We start from the raw sequence: 19,748 nt of genomic DNA, 5'->3' as shown, positions 1-19,748 counted from the left end.
GAAGGTATGAAAGACGAAGAGACCAAAGCAGTAATAAGGACCGAGATGATAAAAACTCTAGCTCTTCTAAAAGGCATCAACCACATGAACTTGAGATGTTCAAGGACCATGACTATTTTCTGGTTGGCAAGATTCTAGACGAGGAGATAGACAGGCTCCAGCAGACGTGCTGATAAATAGGCCGAGGAGTGCATTTGCGGTTTCGAAGCAAAGCAGAGAGGGATAGCCCAGCTCGCCATCGCCATGAAGCCCTGTTGCCCGGAATTTTCCAGCAGGTACGAGCTTCTGCAGGTGTTGGGAGAGGGAGCTCAGGGTGTGGTAGTTCTGTGCAAGGACAGAGCCACGGGATCTCTTCTGGCCTGCAAAACATGTCGGGCCCATGCGGAACGCTCTAAGCGAAAGGATCAAGCGCTGGTATACGAGAACAGAGATGTCAGAAATGAAATAGACATTTTAGAGCATTTAGGGCTTGCACACGGTGACAATCTCCTTCCCGTACACTCCAGTTTTGCCAACCACGAAGGGTTCTGGCATATGCTTACGCCTTTTTGCCCAGAGGGCAGCCTCCTTCACATGCTCAAGTCCATCCATGGCCGATCAGGCATCAAGGGTATTTATTCCCGCCCCAATTTGGAGGCACAGAACTCCAAGCCATTACTCCGCGACTGCGAGGCTGCTACCGTCGTCACAAGCCTTGCCAAGGCGCTTGCCTTTTGCCATTCTCGCGGCATCGTACATAGAGATGTGAAACTGGAAAATGTCCAGCTCATGTCGAGGCAACAGACTGCATATATAACTGCAGGGGTTAGTAAAGTGAAGGCAACAGCCGCTCGTCGTCCCTCATCAGCTGCCCAAGAAAATAACAGGTTACTGGAGCATGATATTATGCTTGCCGACTTTGGTACGGCCGCGGTGCTCTCGCACGAGCAAACCAAGCTGTTTGACTATGTCGGGACACCCATGTACATGGCTCCCGAGGTTGAACATGGCCGGTTCTATGACAAGCGTGCAGACATATGGAGTTTGGGTATTTTGCTACATGTGTTGCTTACGGGGATGCTGCTGCCGCCCGATGGCAGGCCACATATCTCATTGCGCGCGCGCGCGACCACCAAGCATATGGCTTGCTGCTAGGGATGCTCACCACAGACCCGGAGCATAGGATCACATTGAGCGATGTCTTGGTGCATCCTTGGGTTGTGCAGAATACGTCTGGGGCTCCCAAATTTCAGGCTGAGTCAAATGTATTGAAGAGCCAGCTGATGCAGGAAAATGTGGCCACTGCAACTCATGCTGCAAGCATAGATCAACAAACTGCTTCAGAGCATCACATCAAGTCGAAGGTAAGCACCAGAGCTGGAATATTGAGAAGAAGCTACAGACGCGTACTTGCTGAGTGGTTGCATCGGTTGCATCATCATCATCATCATGAGGCCGGTGCAGCGGCAGCATATCATCCCATCAAACTGGTAGCGGCGGCTGTCTAGGCAATCACTACTGCTGCCTTAACACTCAAGGCTCCCACTCATATTCCTGTGGAGGCAGAGTACAGTGAGGCATCACCAGTTAGGTATGATATGGCAATAATTCTGATTGCTAATTTTTAGCAGTATTGACTGAACAATCAAACTGTACTATGAGGAGAAATGCACGGAGAAGCGAAGCAGCTCGCAAATGGAAGTAATTCGGAACATATCACCAAATATATTGTGCAGAGAACTGCCCAAAAGATTGCAGATTCTACCAACTATGGTCTGAAGGTAGATCCTTTACAAAATGTTATCAATAGTACCTGCTGTAATTAAAGACGAGATCCTGGACTGTTGAATGCTAAGTAGAGAATTAAGGAATGCAGCGACCGATCATCATGGTGACAAATTATTGAGAACAGGCATCATTCAATTAACTCGCCTGACTATGCTTCAACATCAATGAAATGGCATTTTTCCCGTGGATGTAGGCAGCACCCTGCTGCCGAACCACGTAAATGATCTCGTGCATTGTCTTCGTATGCTTCTTACTTTGTGCATTATATAGTCTGCACTACTTGATTGATGTTGATTCTGCATCCTTCTGTGCTTATGCATGGGTTCTCTCGGTCTCGAGTGCACTAGCTCATATATCAATAAGCTTTCCTTTCAAATGCAGCTACACTTTAGAAAAACTCTGGCAAAAATACAGTAGTAGGCACTTCATCAGTGCCCGCAATATGGATTAGATTCAGTCGGTGATATATTTCGAGGACATAGGCACTAGCAAATGCCTGCAAGATATTTGACATCATCCGTAAAATCAAGGGCAATCTATGGCACTATGCTCGACATTTAATTGCATGAATTGGGTTGTACCCAAATATGTGGCCGGCCTTGTTTTCACTAGAGGGTTTCTCTTCTGACAAACATCCCTTTCTCCCTTGGATGTTCCCACAATAGTCACCTTCTCTTGTATTACACTTGCTGGAACATAGCAAACATCATGCAAGGCTTCCCTATCATTTCCTTGGCTTGCATCTTCGCTTCCAAATCGACCATTGTTGCATCCAATCTGTCACCTTCAACGATTTCCCTCGATATTGCACGGTGGAGCTCCTTCTTTGACATATGGTTGCCTTTACTAGTGTTTGGAAAGATTGGCCCTGCTTTGAGCCTCATAAATCATCTATATTGATTTAGTATGAGAAAAATTTGTCGCTCTATCATGTAGTCACTATCTTTTAGTTCTTTCTTGTTATGCAAAGGAGACAATGTCTTTTTTTTTTCCGGATGAACTTATCAATTGCCTCTCTCATTTTCTTCTCCTTAGTCAAGTCTGCATACATGAACTTTTTAGGTGAAAATAAACCAAGTCCTTGCTCGGCCCACGTGCGTAAGAGAAATTGTTGCCAAGAAACACATGAATATAAAGCCAATGGTAAGAACCATACAACAATGGATCAGATAACACTCGTTAAGAAAACAATACAATACCATTACCTAGTGATGATTCTAAATTCCAAAATCCCCTATGTATGCCATTTGTATTTGCGCAGCAACACAAAGAGAGACCAATGTAATTAATAAATAATTATAGCAAACTATAAATATTCTCATGTTGTTTCACCCCAATAAGCATTAACAAACAATTATAAATACGGAACTAAAAAATATGCATAATTTCTATCTTTTGTAACAGTCATATACACAGAAGAAAGAAGAGAAATGTATATAATCTCTCCTAAATGGTGATGGTTGTATTGTGTACATTGCCATTTGAGAGAGAGAGAGAGAGAGAGAGGGAGAGAGAGAACAAGGACTATAATAGCCCGCACATGCCACCTAGGAGGTGCAAGAAAATAAAAAAATAATTACATTACACTAATTTTTGCTAGCTCATGAGAATGCAAAGACAAGGTATCCTCTTTGAAGGATACTTAACAAGCTTTCTATGGAGAGAATAATCGGATTGGTTGTATATATATATATATATATATATATATATATATATATATATATATATATATATATATATAGAGAGAGAGAGAGAGAGAGAGAGAGAGAGAGAGAGAGAGACTTACCACTTAATTGTGCAACTTCAAGCGGAACGTGTGTGTGTGTGTGTGTGTGTGTGTGTGTGTGTGAGAGAGAGAGAGAGAGAGAGAGAGAGAGAGAGAGAGAGACTTATCACTAACTTGCAATGCACTTTCAAGCCCACTTTAAGTGCTTCCTGCAGATGAGGCGCCACTCAGAAGCTACGCATGCAGAGGCGCTTCCAACTTTTACATAATGCAATCATGAATGCCCCCGTTCACCTCTTAAACACCATATTAGAGATTTTGAAACTTTAGAGCCAATTTGGGAATCAACAATGTCTTGAAGAATTGTCCATATGGACAAATTTCGATTTTTTTTTTAAGGCCAAAGCCATCCACAAGGTAGTACTTGAAAAGCTCTTCCAAGCCATGCTCTCAAAACTTTAGCTAAGATTTGACCATGTGGTTAAATTAACCTTGTTTTGAAAGTGTGTATTGGAAAATTCCCAAATTCACTTATATTTTTTCAAACTAAGGTAATCATGAGAGTATTTTGGGCGCCCAAGAACTGGGTAAATTTTATTCTAAAACGTCGTTGAAAGACCTTTTAAAAACAATAGTTACAAAAGGAATAGTCATGGTGCCGTGACTGTTCCTTCATTGAAAAGAATGCTTCATAGACGTTTTTGAGGAGCTCTCAAGTGACGTAGCTTGCCATCATCTACATTCCAAGGTTTCTCCAATGTCTTAGACGCGTAACAGTGCTCCCTCAGTGTGCTCCTTGCTTACAACCTTGCGAAGGTGTTAGTTATTGAAGGGAGAGATCCGGCTGGCTCTTCTATCGAAGAGAAGAGAGAGAGAGAGAGAGAGAGAGAGAGAGAGAGAAGCCAGTGTGACAGTAGAAAGAGTGGCAAAGAAGACGTACGCTTCATACGACTATTGCAAGGTGTTGTGCAAAGTTTGCAGCTACATGCAGGGATTATTTTGCAACGGTGCATTCTCCAGGTAATGCCCACTTCTCATCCCGGTTGTGTTCACATGTGGTCATGAAATTAGTCTTCGTGCAATAAAAAAGGCGTAATGGTATACATTAGAATAAGCGTGTATCTGTGATTGAACGAGAATTTTCTAATCTTTGTGGCTTTAACAACTTGTCAGCATCAAGGGCTTTGTAGTATAATTTGATGGCTCATCAAAATCATCTAAGCATGGCTTGCTAGTTTTCTTAGATACTGGGATGGAGCCACATCTTAGAAACCAACAAAGCTAGGCCCAAGGCAATCAACATTGATATTTTTTTGTGTAGCTTGATGCCTCTAGTAGGCCGACTAGTAAACACAATGCGATGTTGATGAGAAAGAGATATGGGGACATCTCAGCTCAGAGTGGTTTAAGCTTGACACTTTGCAGATGGATTACTTAAGGCAGAGCTAAGACAAAGTATCGACCGTTACTCAAAAAGTAGGGCACTTCTAGGAAAGGAGAGTCCCAAAGTTTGTTTTTTCAAAACTTCGGCATAATTGATTTCGTTGTAGTTAGTGATCTCTCAGAATCTAGGGTACAATATATTTTCAACATGGCTAGGTCCAGGAATAAAGTGTGGCCTATTTCTTGTAAATTCAAAGTTGTAGATGTAGAGTCGTGGACAACATTTTCAGAAAAATGTGCGCAACAATGGTTGCAAATATATACATGTATTAACTTGATGTGACTGCCATGGAATTTCATGGTTGATTTGTATTGGCATGACTCATCACTCCTAATAGATCTATAGCACATTGCCAAGCTCTCACTTGTGTTTCCTCCTCCATGTGAGGCATTGCCACAGCCATGCTGGGCATATCCTACAACCAACATATGCTAAGAGACTACCTTTTTGGATAAGAATTCCATCAAGAACATCATGTGCTTTCATTAGAACCACATGTCGTATACATAATGACCATTTATTGGTGCTAAAAAAAGCATTGAACTTCCTTGCCAGAGCCATAATATGCGTATGTTGCAATCAATGACCTCCAAGAAACAACATCCTCGAAAGCATGACCATCAAGAACTTTACATGTTTTTTTGAGAGCATCACGTCTAGCACACATGTGAAAACACATTTTTAGGCCAATTACTTTTCACTTCGCATCTAGTGAAAAAACGCAGCAATCAATGCGTTCCAAACCTCTTGGGAGGAATGGGAATTATCTCACCTTTGTCATGCATAATGTGTTCGTTCCATGTGGACTGAGAACTCTACCGTATTAGGGCTGATTTTTTGCATTTTTTGGGCAAAAAATGGTGCTATTTTGGGACTGATCTCTCCTATTTTTAGGGCCAAAACATCAGGTGCAGCGGAATTGAAATGGTGAAGATCTAGTTTTACTTCTTGCCTTGCATTAGTGATCCTTTTTTGCTTAGATGATGGTTCCTTTTACTTTCCCCATAAGAGAGGGGCTGAGAGAATGCAATAGAAATGGGTAGAGGGAGAGGGAAAGAGAGAAGAGAAGAGTGGCACCCGATGGGGTCCCCACCAACCCTCTCAAGGGATCCCACACCGTTGCCGATGTGGTATTTTGCTTTAGATTGCGTAAATGGAATGTACACACAATGCAATACTTCAAGTGTAGACTCGATTAACTCAAATAAGGACTGGTTGATTGGATGCACCTTGGATCCTTCTTGATGTGGGATTGTGGATGGCCACTGAGGGTAGAGGTGGGGCTAATTTGCACTTCGGATGTGAGAGGAATGAAGGACTACAATCTAGTTGCAAAAACATAAATTTGCGACGAAAACGCAACAGATATCTCACGTAGAGTAGGGTTGAAAACGCAGATCGCAACGATGCTGATGATGAAAAGCAGTGGAGCACTAGATGACGGCGAAGGAATGGCCAAGGTGAGGACTCAATGGACTACCGAAGTATCGGATCGTATCTGGAATAGGTAGCGTTAGCAAATCTCGCACTACATCACCGGCGATGGGCTGAAATTGAAAACACTGGCTTGTTCTGATGCAAGAAGTAGCGCTAGAGTGTGGTATTAGGCATGGATCAAAAAAAGTTTGCTGATACCCCTAAAAAATGGTTGATCTCGTGGGCTGAAAATTCCAGGTTGGTTGTTGCAAAAACACCGAGGAAGATGCTCTCCTGAACTACCTCTGCAACTTGACTTGAAAATGGAAGCTTTCTTGCTCAGCTGTGCCGCCGCTTCCATGGGAGCGGAGCCACTGTCCTAGCCATGTTTGGTATATCTTGCATTCAATGCATTTTAAGAAATGACCTTCTAGACGACAAGCCCATTAAGCACTTTAGCATACATATCAAACACTTGTAGGTGTGAAAAAAATCCTCATCTTCCTTGCCACAACCATATTGGGCATATCTTGCAATGAATATCCTCCAAGAGAGAACATTCTAGATTATGTTGAAGGAACCTTGCCACATCCATGTTGGGTATATTGTGCAATCAACCCATTCTAAGAGACCAGCTTTTGGATCAAATCTAGTCTAGGAACAACCATGAGTATCCTTGCCACTTGTAGATGTCTACTTACCAGCTCACAAGCTCCCGTCCATCCACCCTCTGAGCTTGCCATTGAGTCAGGCCCATCGGGGAGTTGTCACAAAAAGCATTTTAGAAAGCATGACCATGAAGAACTGTACGTGCTTTGTTGAGAGCATCACATTTGGCATACATGTTAAAACACACTTTTTTCTAGCTAATTACTCTTCACTTCGCATCTAATGAAAAAACGCAGCGATCAACGCATTCCAATGCTCTCACGAGGAATGTGAATTCTCTTCTCTTTGTCGTGCATAATGTGATGCTTCCATGTGAGCTGAGAACTCTACCATATATTGGGCTGATTTCCTGCGTTTTTTGGGCCAAAAACGATGCTATTTTGGAGATGATCTCCTCCTATTTTGGGGGCAAGAAGGATGCTATTTAAGGATTGATCCGCTGCTAAAGACCGAAGACGTATGGATGCACATTGAAGATCAACGTGAAGAAGCAGTAAAGATTGGAGTTACACATTTTCCACATTTTCCCAAAATGGTCAAGTATTGTAAATTCTCCATTTATTTCAAGCCATTGTAATATTTTAATCTGTTACGGGATCAATAGGAGTTCCAAGCTGTAAACAATAGGCCAATTACTATGCTAGGTTGCAGATTCACTAAGTGTTGGAGGCCTAAAGGCCTTGGACGCCCGGACATTGCACATTTTTACCCTAGGTACATAAGGCAGTGTGTAAATGAAATTAGGGTTCTCTAGCTCATTTGTTGAGAGCACTCTTTGGTGAGAGCTCTTGGGGTGTGTCGCTATGGAGTCCTTGAGCTTCTCCTTGCTCATGAGATTTGATTAACACTAATCAATGATTCATTCTCTCTCACTATGCCTCTCTCTTACTTCTTATGATTACCTATGATGCTTAGATTAACTAGATCTTAACTAATTAGTGGTTAATCCCTCTCTAATCTCGTGTGATTGCCCTCTTTTGCTTGTGTGTGCAGGTTGGTTTGATTGGAGTGTGGTGCTCGATACATCTATGTGTGTGTTCTTGCGATTAGTGTGTTGCATGATAGGATTAGTGTTGTGTCTTGCAATTGTAGTGTGTGTGATTGGGTTGATTAGAGGTGAAGAGAGGTGGATATGGAGATTGCCCTTCATTGTGGCTTAGTTCCTCCATAGGCCGAGAAGCTCACCTCGTAGAGTTAACCATTTGTGTTGCCACGATTAGCTCACTAACCATGTGAGTGTTTCCATGCCCTAGCCGGGTAGCTCATCCCTCCGCATTGGCAATTTTGTTGGTTATTTTAATGTGTTACGGGCTCAATAGGAGTTCCAAGCTGTAAAGAATAGGCCAATTACTGTGCTTAGGTTGCAGATTCACTAAGTGGTGAAGCCCTAAAGGCCTTGGGTGCCCGCACATGCCTGCAAGATATGTGGCCGGCCTTGTTTTCACTAGAGGGTTTCTCTTTTGACAAACATCCCTTTCTCCCTTGGATGTTCCCACAATAGTCACCTTCTCTTGTAGTACACTTGCTGAAACATAGCAACATCATGCAAGGCTTCCCTATCATTTCCTTGGCTTGCATCTTTGCTCTCTAAATCGACCATTATTGCATCCAATTTGTCACCTTCAGCGATTTCCCTCGATATCTCCCGGTGGCCTTCTTTGACATACGGTTGCCTTTATGAGTGTTTTGGCCCTGCTTTGAGCCTCATAAATCGTCTATATTGATTTAGTTTGAGAAAATTTGTCGCTCTGTCATGTAGTCACTATCTTTTAGTTCTTTCTTGTTATGCAAAGGAGACAATGTCTTTTTTTTTTGATGGATGAACTTATCAATTGCCTCTCTCATTTTCTTCTCCTTAATCAAGTCTGCATACATGAACTTTTTATGTGAAAATAAACCAAGTCCTTGCTCAGCCCACCCGCGAAAGAGAAATTGTCACCAAGAAACACATGAATTAAAAGCCAATGGTAAGAACCATATAACAATGGATCAGATAACGCTCGTTAAAAAAACAATACAATACCATTGCCCCTCTAATTATACCTAGTGATAATTCTAAATTCCAAAATCCCCTATGTATCCCATTTGTATTAGTGGAACAACACAAAGAGAGACCAATGTAATTAATAAATAATTATAGAAAACTATAAACATTTCTCATGTTGTTTCACCCCAATAAGCTTTAACAAACAATTATAAATACGGAGCTAAAAAATATGCATAATTTCTGTCTTTTGTAACAGTCATACATACAAAAGAAAGAAGAGAAATATATATAATCTCTCTTAAATGGTGATGGTTGAATTATGTACATTGCCATTTGAGAGAGAGAGAGAGAGAGAGAGAGAGAGAGAGAGAGAGAGAGAGAGAGAGAGAGAGAACAAGGACTATAATAGCCCGCACATGCCACCCAGAAGGTGCAAGAAAATCAAAAAATAATTACATTACACTAATTTTTGCCAGCTCATGAGAGTGCAAAGACAAGGTATCCTCTTTGAAGGATACTTAACAAGCTTTCTATGGAGAGAATAATCGGATTGGTTGTACATGTAGAGAGAGAGAGAGAGAGAGAGAGAGAGAGAGAGAGAGAGAGAGAGAGAGACTTACCACTTAGTTGTGCAACTTCAAGCGGAACATGTGTGTGTGTGTGTGTGTGAGAGAGAGAGAGAGAGAGAGAGAGAGAGAGAGAGAGAGAGAGAGAGAGAGAGAGAGAGAGACTTATCACTCACTTGCAATGCATTTTCAAGCCCACTTTAAGCGCTTCTTGCAGATGAGGCGCCACTCAGAAGCTATGAATGTAGAGGCGCTTCCAACTTTTGTATGATGCAATCATGAATGCCCACGTTCACCTCTAAGACTTTATACCATTGAGGGCGAGCTTTTTGAAATGGGGTCTCTAAACCCAAACCAATGGGCCTACCCTCACAAAATGTTCGTAAAGAGGTACGCACACTAATTGGGGCACCACCTTCTTTTGGGAGTGGAGAAGGAAACCAATCAAAATAACACTTGCACTCACCCACTCAAGCAAAACACTTTGAGAACCCCCTTACTCTATATGCACTTTGGACACTTGAACACCATCAACGATTATGCAACCCAATGCCGTGCATCAAAATGAAATATGCAATTTGTGGAATAGCATTCACCTTCTCCCCATAAGAATACCCATAATACATCCAAACTCTTCCTCTCTCAAGCACTCATCAAAAAATCATGCGCACAAGACTTGCCTCTCAAACACACAAGAGAATCACTTACATCAAACTAACACACTTTGCATAGAGAGCTCATCTCCATCTATGCAATGCCGTGACACAAATAAAATCACCATGAGAGGTAGCCACATGCATATGTAATGAAGCAAAAGAGATTTGGAGTGAGAAATTTCTTTAGACCAATTGAATAAGTGTGGAGAAACAAACCAATGGTAAATTGAGAATAGAACACTTACTTGATTTCTCGCACACCTTTTAAGGGGAGGACAGACGCTGGCTAACCATCACGAATTGCGAGACTTGAAAGTTTTGAAGATGATTTCATGATCATTGACATAACCATGAGAGAGATCATGATGTATTTACAAGTTATTGAGGTGCTACAAATGATTTATTGGGTTGATGGAGTAAGAGATTGTAGAATGGAAAGAGTGGAGAATAGAGTTGCACTTCCTCCAAAGAGGAGGGTTAGGAGGGAGGATGTGAAAGAGGGAGAGTTGGGGTTTTCTCTACTATTGGTCAAGAAACAACATGAAGTTGAAAATATAGGTGTGTGTCCTTGAGTCTCTCCAAGGGGGGCTATTTATAGTTGTGTAGGAGTGGGATTATGCTACACTTAATTAGAGTAAGTGATTAGACCTAATTAAGTGTCCTTTGACCACTCATTGAATATTGGACATAAAAGGGACTATTTATTCACCAAAAATATCATTTTAGACCGTGAAGGCTCCATAGGGGTGCATAATGTAAGTGGGCCCCACCATGAGGCCCTACGGGTGGCTCCTGCGGGATATCTCAACTTGTCTGTCTTGGCATTTAGAAAGCATCTTTAGGTTGGTCCCATCACATGCAAGTGACCTTGAACACTCATTGCTCTTTTAGAAGATGAGTAGGGGAAAAATAAGATCTCATCCTCTTGATTTACTTGATTTACAGTTCCCTTTTGCTGCGAATCTGACAGATTTACACTATTTTGACCATAACTTTTTACCTGTAGCTCGGAATGACATGCTTCAAAAGGCAAAATTGACCTTCTCAACATGTTTGATATGAATTTGGACTATTCTTCACGCCCATGCACCAAGGAATTCGGTTTGGAAGGTCCGCACTAGGCTAGGGAACCTTTTGCTTCCAAGTCTTCTTGTATGGGCTCTTTGTTTGTATGCATCCAAGGGGAATCATGCTTTTTCAAAAGGCTATGATGCTTAAACAAATAGAGGAGGGCCCAATATTATTTTCTTGTGAAAAGAATATACAATTGGAGTCCTTTTGAAAGGAGAGAAACTATATGTATATTCTTAAGAGATATTGGGCCACCTATGTAGGGGGCATAGAAGACTTGTAGAGAGGGACCATAATCTTTGGTAAAGACAAGTGGAGAGTTAATTTCCATGGGAATTTATCTATATGGGGTGGAAGATGGATATATTATTTTTCTACTACTAATTCACAAGAGGTAAGAAATTTTGGGTGTATATAGTTGGTTATTGTATGCTTATTCTATTTACAAAGCAAAAAAGAAAAGGGTGGTAATATAAATATATGACTAAGGTGACATTTTTGGGAAGAGTATAATGTATGTGTCGCCACAAAGGTTAAACGAAGATGGGGCATTTACTCTAGATAACTTAATAGTATAGAAAAATATATACACATATGAGGAAGAGGACGTTGAGTAGGCTGACAAATGTTGCAAAAAGATGGTTACCATTTTATGCCACTCATATTAGCCCTCCCCCAAGCCTAGAGATATTCATATCTTTAGGAGGACGGTGTTGCTTCTTTTTCTTCTGTTGTTTTTCTCTTTTTTTTGTCATTTTTCCTTTTCCACTTTTTTTTTTTCAATAGGAGGAGTGTCATGCACTCTTTTACTCCATTAGATTTGCTTTTCATTACCTCAATCCCATAAATCGGAGATGGGAGGGTTGCCTTGGGTATGTTCAAATTCCAAGGCTGGTTCTTCTTTGCACATCAAAGCTTTAAAAATAGGTGGAGCATTTGCCAAGCCGAAGGGAGCCATGTCAATTTGGAGCTTAGACGATGTAGGTAGATGACTGCCTATCAACGGATTGATACGTTGAAAGTAGGGCTTTAATCTCCATCCATTGACTCTGGTCTTGTGGAGTTTTCCTGATAAATCTGCTAATCTGTAACTACCATTCTCAAACTTTGTTTTTATCATGAAAGGACCCTCCCATCTTTGCAAAAACTTTTTGTCAAGTCGAGTATCAAGTCGGTTATCATAGCGAAGAACCAACATACCTTCCTTCAATCCTTTCCCCTTGAGCTTCTTGTTGATTTTATCCCTTTGGCTTGTTGCTTTGGTGATGTAGTGATCAATGGACTCTTCTCTATCTAGCTCAAGTCGTTGGAGATCTAAGATCCTTTCATGTAGAACCTCTTTTGGTTTTTTTGCCACTCTTGCAAGAACGCGCAAGCTTGAGAGCTCTACCTCAATGGGGAGAAGTGCCTCCTGTCCATAAACTAGATGAAAAGGGGTGAATTGGGTAGATACCTTGAAAGATGTCCTATACGCCCAAAGAGCAGCCATCAAATGGCGATCCCAATCATTAGGCCGGTCCACCACCTGCTTAGAAATGATCTTACATATCATTCCATTCACTTTTTCCACCAATCCATTGCATTGAGGATAGTAGGGTGTGGAATGCAGGTGTTTCACTTTTAACCTCCTCAAGAGATCATTCAGAACGTCAGCCCTAAAACCCGGGCCTCGATCTGATAAGATTTCTAGGGGTGTTCCAAACCTACTACAAATATGATCAAAAATAAACTTTGATACCTCTTCAGCTGTGATTCGGGTTGTGCTTGTTGCTTCCGCCTATCGTGTCATGTAGTCAACACCCATGATGATGAAAACCTTCCCTGTAGAAGTACGAGGTAAAGGACCTATTGCATCCACACCCCACTTTTCAAAAGGGCCATAAGATATTATTGGGACTCGAGGCTCATATGTTAGTCGTCTATCCCCAACAATTTGGCATGGCTTACATGCCTTACACCAATATTGGACATCACGATGTAAGCTCGGCCAAATAAACCCTGCTTGTAAAATCTTCCTACTTGTAATATCTTGAGAAAAGTGACCACCACAGACATCATGATGACATGAAAGAAGAATTTTCTCTATCTCTTGCACACTTGGTACTCTCCTCAAGACCAAATCTTTCCCTTTGTGATATAAATCATCCCCGATCAACTGGTAAGGTGTGGCCTTCTTAACTAGTCTATGTCTTTGCACCTTGTCTAAGTGTTTGGGACACTCACCTGCTTGTAGAAAGAAGATAATGTCTTTTAGCTCTTCTTGACCTTGATATTTGGGTTCATATAGTTTCACACCTCCTATCGCCATTTGAAGCTTTTCATTTGCGAGTAAGTCTGCTTCCTTGTTATGAGTTCTCACAATGTGTTGTACCTGTGTTTCTTTAAAACCCTTCATCAAAGCTCTTACACTACTAAGCCACTCAAACAATGTACGATTCTTGCACCTCCAAGTCCCTTGGATTTGCCTGACCACTAGCAAAGAATCACCTTTTATAATAAGTCTTTGTATGCCTAATTCTTTGCATTCTTTTAACCCAAGGGTTAGAGCAGCATACTCAGCCTCATTGTTAGAGTGAACACTGGGTAGAGTGATACCTTTTCTAACCATTACCTCCTTTTGTGGGTTCAAAATGATGATTCCCCCTGCTGCTTTGTCTTGTTGGCGTTGATAAGCTCCGTCAAAGCATAAAGTATGGGCATTATCAATCTCCTTTACTTTGAACTGTTTTGAGCCTTCCTCTCTTTGTAGTCGTGATCCTTCCCTTTCTCTCACTTTGTAGGTGAGAATGTCTGCAAGTCCTGCTCTTGTGCTATCTTCTACAAGGAAAGTGTATTCAAATTCTTGGATTTCAAGCACCCACTTTGCTATTCTAGATGAGAGGCTCATGTGTTGTACTACATATGGTAGATTGTGCTCTAAGGTGAGAAAAACAAATGGCACAGGGAGAAGATACGATCGAAACTTCCTTACCGCAACCAAGATTGCAAAGAGCACTTTCTCCATTTCAGTGTATCCCTTCTCGGTCGGAGTCATCACCTTGCTTGCAAAATAGATCGGCTTCATGTATGATGTTTTAGGATCTTTTTGCATCAAAACAACACCAATTGCTTCGAAACCTACACTTGGAGTGACATAGTAGGTCTCCTTTGGATCTGGTGGCATTAGGATTGGGAGAGAGCTAAGAATGCCCTTCACTTCCTCAAAACATTTTGCATGTTCCCTCCCCCATTCAAATGTAGATTGGTTTGCCAACCTATGCAAAGGGGCGATGGCTTCTGCTAGGAGATGGATGAAGCGAGACATGTACCTCACTTTGTGGTTGAAGGTCATTAGCTCCTTAGTTGTTGTTGGTGGAGATAATGACAAAAGGGCCTCTACTTTAGAGGGATCCACTTGAATTCCTTGTGAAGAAACCACATGGCCTAGCAAAACCACCTGAGATTCACCGATATGACACTTCTGTGGGTTGAGTTGTCCCCCAAATTGATGGAGCCTCTTAAGCCCCTCTTCAACCTTTTGGCAATGAAGTGATCTACAACTATAAATACAGAAATCATCCATAAAGACTCTTATAGATTTTCCAAAGAATGGCTGAAATACAAATATTGTGAATCTCATGAAGGTGCTAGGAGCATTGGTGAGCCCAAAAGGCATTACTCTGAATGCAAAACATCCCCAAGGTGTGATGAAGGTGGTTTTTGGTTGGTCCTCTTCTGCTATTCTAATTTGAAAATATCCTGAATACTCATCACACACAGTGTAGCATTCGTGACCTGCTACTTCATTCAAAATTTCATCTTGGAAAGGGAGAGGGAAGTGGTCCCTCTTTGTCGCAGCGTTGAGGGGTTTGTAATCCACGCAGACCCTCCACTTACCATTCTTCTTGGGAGTGACTACAATAGGTGATACCCATTCGGAGTTGGATACTGGATAGATGAAGCCAGCCTTCAAGAGTCGATTCACTTCTTGTAGGAGAGCCTTTTGTTGCACAGATCCTAGTCGCCTTAACTTTTGAGCCACGGGTTTGGTCCTTGGTTTCAATTCAATTCAATGCTCTATTACATCTACACCTCTTATTTGTGAGTAGTCAGTGATAAACAAATTGGGATACCTCCTTAACATATTGATGTAGGACCTCTTCTCCTCACAAGTAAGATCTTTTGCAAGCATCTTCTCAAATCCTTCTTCAAGGTGGTGGCATCTTTCATCCCCTCGTGTGTGATTGTCTGTTGGCTTTTCTTCTACAAGAACATCTTGAGTGTTGGCGTTGAATACAATTCCCATTACCTCCAAAGAAGACTCCTCTTCACTGGTTGATGCACTGGTTGATGCTTCCTCATCACTTGAGTGAGGACTCTCCTCCTCGCTCTCTTCATGTGCCGTGGTTTCATAGTTGATATCTAGTTGCTTTCCTTCTCGCCAATCATACACCACCGGTTTAACCTTCTTAAGAATCAAACGACCACTTCCCCATTTTTGATCTGCATTCACAGCAATGAGCCAAGGCCTCCCTAGGATGGTGGGATAGCCCTCCCCCTTAGCTGGCATGACATACATATCCACTCGTGCATACAGAGACTTTTACATTTTCAATGATCCCCAAACACTTCACACTTGAGTTGTTGGCTAGCCTAGCTTGACAATTAGAGGACTTTGTAATTTCAAGCCCTAACCTGTTCATTGATTTTTCCGTGATCACACACATTTGAGCTCCACCATCAACATATACATTAGACACCTTTTTACCCCTTATGTAAGCATCCACAATGGGTTCCACATCTTTTTGTAGCTTTGAGGCCACAACCTTAATGGAAAGATTTGCTTTCTTTTTTGGAATTCTTGTACTTACCAACTTTGGCCATTGCCTTCTTACTTTGGTTGATAGGTGTAGAAGTTGAGGCCATGAAATGTTTGGCTTTTGGGTTTGTAAATCCTCCAGGATGTTGTAGGGCTCTAGCTCCTTTCCCAATGGGAAGTCGTTGATACCAATTTCCCTTCGCCTTGATCTTTTCTTCCTACTACTTTCAGCTTCTTCCATCTTTGACTTCTTCTTCTTGTCCCTTCTGGCTGAATTTGTTCCTTCACTTCTCATGTTTCCATCCTTATCATGTGCTCTTGTGCGTTTTTCTGCCGGCATAACATCAAAGTTTAGAGTATGCTCATCTATTACCTCTTCTAGCTTGATGATGTTGACTCCTCTTTCTTCCTCCTCATGTGGGACGGGAGGTATATTTGCTGGTGGTGGTGGTCGACGAAGGATTTGTGGGCCTTGAGCTAGTTCTTGCTGCACAGTGAGAGGAGGCGGTCTGGGGGGATATATGTCTCTCGGAAGTCGCCTTGGATGTGGACAATTGTACATGCCATGGCCCATTTCATTGCAATTCCAACATCGCAACTCTTGAGCTTGTCTTCGTTGATTGCGATTCCCTTCTCTTGGTTGTCGTTGTTGAGGTAGGCCTTGTACTGGACTCAGAGTGAGGTTCTCAAGCTGTTGAGTTAGCCTTTGTAAAACCTCTTGTTGAGAGTTATCTCCTATTTGTGAAGATTGTGCAAGAGGGGCCCTAATTGGTGCTTCCATGGTTTGTGAAGACTCCCTCTCACTCACTTCATTCAAACCCCTTGCTCTATGTGCTTGGAAGTGTAGTTTTCTAAACTTGATGATGGATACCTCATGTGCTTCTTCGAAGGTGGATGGGAATTTTAGCTCTACTTTAGCCTTTAAAAGTGGATACAAGCCAACCATGAATCTCTCTTTTTTTAGAAAGTTAGGTGCACCACCATGATTTTCTAATGTAGCCTCCCACCTACCCCATAGATTGACAAAGGTTGCTTCATAAGAGGGATAGTCTTCAAGTGATACCTGCTTATGTCCAATAAGACATTTCCATAGTCCTTCAGAAGTATCACCTTGCCCGAACTTGGAGAGGAAGCTTGCTCGCAGTCTCTCCCAATTGGACTTGATTTGGGGTTTCAAGGTCTCATACCATGCTTTAGCTTCTGCTTTTAGAACCAACGGGAAGGCTCGTACCTTTACTTCCTCTTCATCTCTCCCGGATATGAGATGTGCCATCTCCAAGTTGTCAAGAAACTCTTGCGCATCTTCCCCACTTCTTGCATAGAATGTGGGAAAAGAACTTGACATTTTGTTTAGACTTTTTGAAATCTCTTTTTTTTAAAGAAACTTTTCTCTTACGGGTCGCACAAGATAATTGACACTATAAATCTCATTACATTATAATGAAGATGTACACATCCATTGTTAATTCGTACTTTATCATACGTAGAATAAATGGATTAATTGAAGCATTGATTTCATTTAGGCGAGTGGATCCAAATATCCTCCTTATGATAGATTGAAACCTAAACTTAGTTGCAATGATTATATTGATGGATTGCCGAGCAATAGGCCTAAAAGGTTCATTGTTATGATCGTGATTCATGTGCCACTCCTCGTTGTTGGTTTGAAGACCTCGTTCTTTCATATGGCCCTTGAGCACCCCTTCACCACTCCTTGTTCCTGCCTTTAAAACAAAATGAAAGGACTATAATAGAAAGAGAGAGAGAGAGAGAGAGAGAGAGAGAGAGAGAGAGAGAGAGAGAGAGAGAGAGAGAGAGAGAGAGAGAGAAGGACTATAATAGCCCGCACATGCCACCCAGAAGGTGCAAGAAAATCAAAAAATAATTACATTACACTAATTTTTGCCAGCTCACGAGAATGCAAAGACAAGGTATCCTCTTTGAAGGATACTTAACAAGCTTTCTATGGAGAGAATAATCGGATTGGTTGTACATGTAGAGAGAGAGAGAGAGAGAGAGAGAGAGAGAGAGAGAGAGAGAGAGAGAGAGAGAGAGAGAGAGAGAGAGAGAGAGAGAGACAGACTTACCACTTAGTTGTGCAACTTCAAGCGGAACATGTGTGTGTGTGTGTGTGTGTGTGTGTGTGTGTGTGTGTGTGAGAGAGAGAGAGAGAGAGAGACTTATCACTCACTTGCAATGCATTTTCAAGCCCACTTTAAGCGCTTCTTGCAGATGAGACGCCACTATGAAGCTACGAATGTAGAGGCGCTTCCAACTTTTGCATGATGCAGTCACGAATGCCCACGTTCACCTCTAAGACTTAATACCATTAAGGGCGAGCTTTTTGAAATGGGGCCTCTAAACCCAAACCAATGGGCCTACCCTCACAAAATGTTTGTAAAGAGGTACGCACACTACTTGGGCACCACCTTCTTTTGGGAGTGGAGAAGGAAACCAATCAAAATAACACTTGCACTCACCCACTCAAGCAAAACACTTTGGAAACCCCCTTACTCTATATACACTTTGGACACTTGAACACCATCAACGTTATGCAACCCAATGCCGTGCATCAAAATGAAATATGCAATTTGTGGAATAGCATTCACCTTCTCCCCATAAGAATACCCATAATAAATCCAAACTCTTCCTCTCTCAAGCACTCATCAAAAAATCATGCGCACAAGACTTGCCTCTCAAACACACAAGAGAATCACTTACATCAAACTAACACACTTTGCATAGAGAGCTCATCTGCATCTATGCAATGCCGTGACACAAATAAAATCACCATGAGAGGTAGCCACATGCATATGTAATGAAGCAAAAGAGAGTTGGAGTGAGAAATTTCTTTAGACCAATTGAATAAGTGTGGAGAAACAAACCAATGGTAAATTGAGAATAGAACACTTACTTGATTTCTCGCACACCTTTTAAGGGGAGGACAGACGCTGGCTAACCATCACGAATTGCGAGACTTGAAAGTTTTGAAGATGATTTCATGATCATTGACATAACCATGAGAGAGATCATGATGTATTTACAAGTTATTGAGGTGCTACAAATGATTTATTGGGTTGATGGAGTAAGAGATTGTAGAATGGAAAGAGTGGAGAATAGAGTTGCACTTCCTCCAAAGAGGAGGGTTAGGAGGGAGGATGTGAAAGAGGGAGAGTTGGGGTTTTCTCTACTATTGGTCAAGAAACAACATGAAGTTGAAAATATAGGTGTGTGTCCTTGAGTCTCTCCAAGGGGGGCTATTTATAGTTGTGTAGGAGTGGGATTATGCTACACTTAATTAGAGTAAGTGATTAGACCTAATTAAGTGTCCTTTGACCACTCATTGAATATTGGACATAAAAGGGACTATTTATTCACCAAAAATATCATTTTAGACCGTGAAGGCTCCATAGGGGTGCATAATGTAGGTGGGCCCCACCATGAGGCCCTACGGGTGGCTCCTGCGGGGTATCTCAACTTGTCTGTCTTGGCATTTAGAAAGCATCTTTAGATTGGTCCCATCACATGCAAGTGACCTTGAACACTCATTGCTCTTCTAGAAGATGAGTAGGGAAAAAATAAGATCTCACCCTCTTGATTTACTTGATTTACGGTTCCCTTTTGCTGCGAATCTGACAGATTTACACT

The 19,748-nt window shown here is 41.8% G+C and overlaps 1 protein-coding gene across 1 annotated transcript; it reads left to right on the top strand.

Annotated features, from left to right (window-relative positions):
• The first annotated feature begins 243 nt into the window (after window positions 1-243).
• Window positions 244-1,134, top strand: LOC147440616 (calcium-dependent protein kinase 20-like). The gene has a single exon (XM_086483322.1). It carries the CDS (start codon window positions 244-246, stop codon window positions 1,132-1,134), a length of 891 nt encoding a protein of 296 aa, XP_086339448.1.
• Window positions 1,135-19,748: the final 18,614 nt, after the last annotated feature.

Source organism: Adiantum capillus-veneris, chromosome 15 (genome assembly GCF_014529385.1).
Source record: "Adiantum capillus-veneris isolate H3 chromosome 15, ASM1452938v2, whole genome shotgun sequence".
Classification (NCBI taxonomy): domain Eukaryota; kingdom Viridiplantae; phylum Streptophyta; class Polypodiopsida; order Polypodiales; family Pteridaceae; genus Adiantum; species Adiantum capillus-veneris.
The sequence above is the reverse complement of the archived record's forward strand: the minus strand, read 5'-3'. Positions and strand labels throughout refer to the sequence as shown.

What these genes read in the sequence shown, in the direction of transcription:
- LOC147440616 (XM_086483322.1), top strand. Translation starts at nt 244, where the DNA reads ATGAAGCCCTGTTGCCCGGAATTTTCCAGCAGGTACGAGCTTCTGCAG.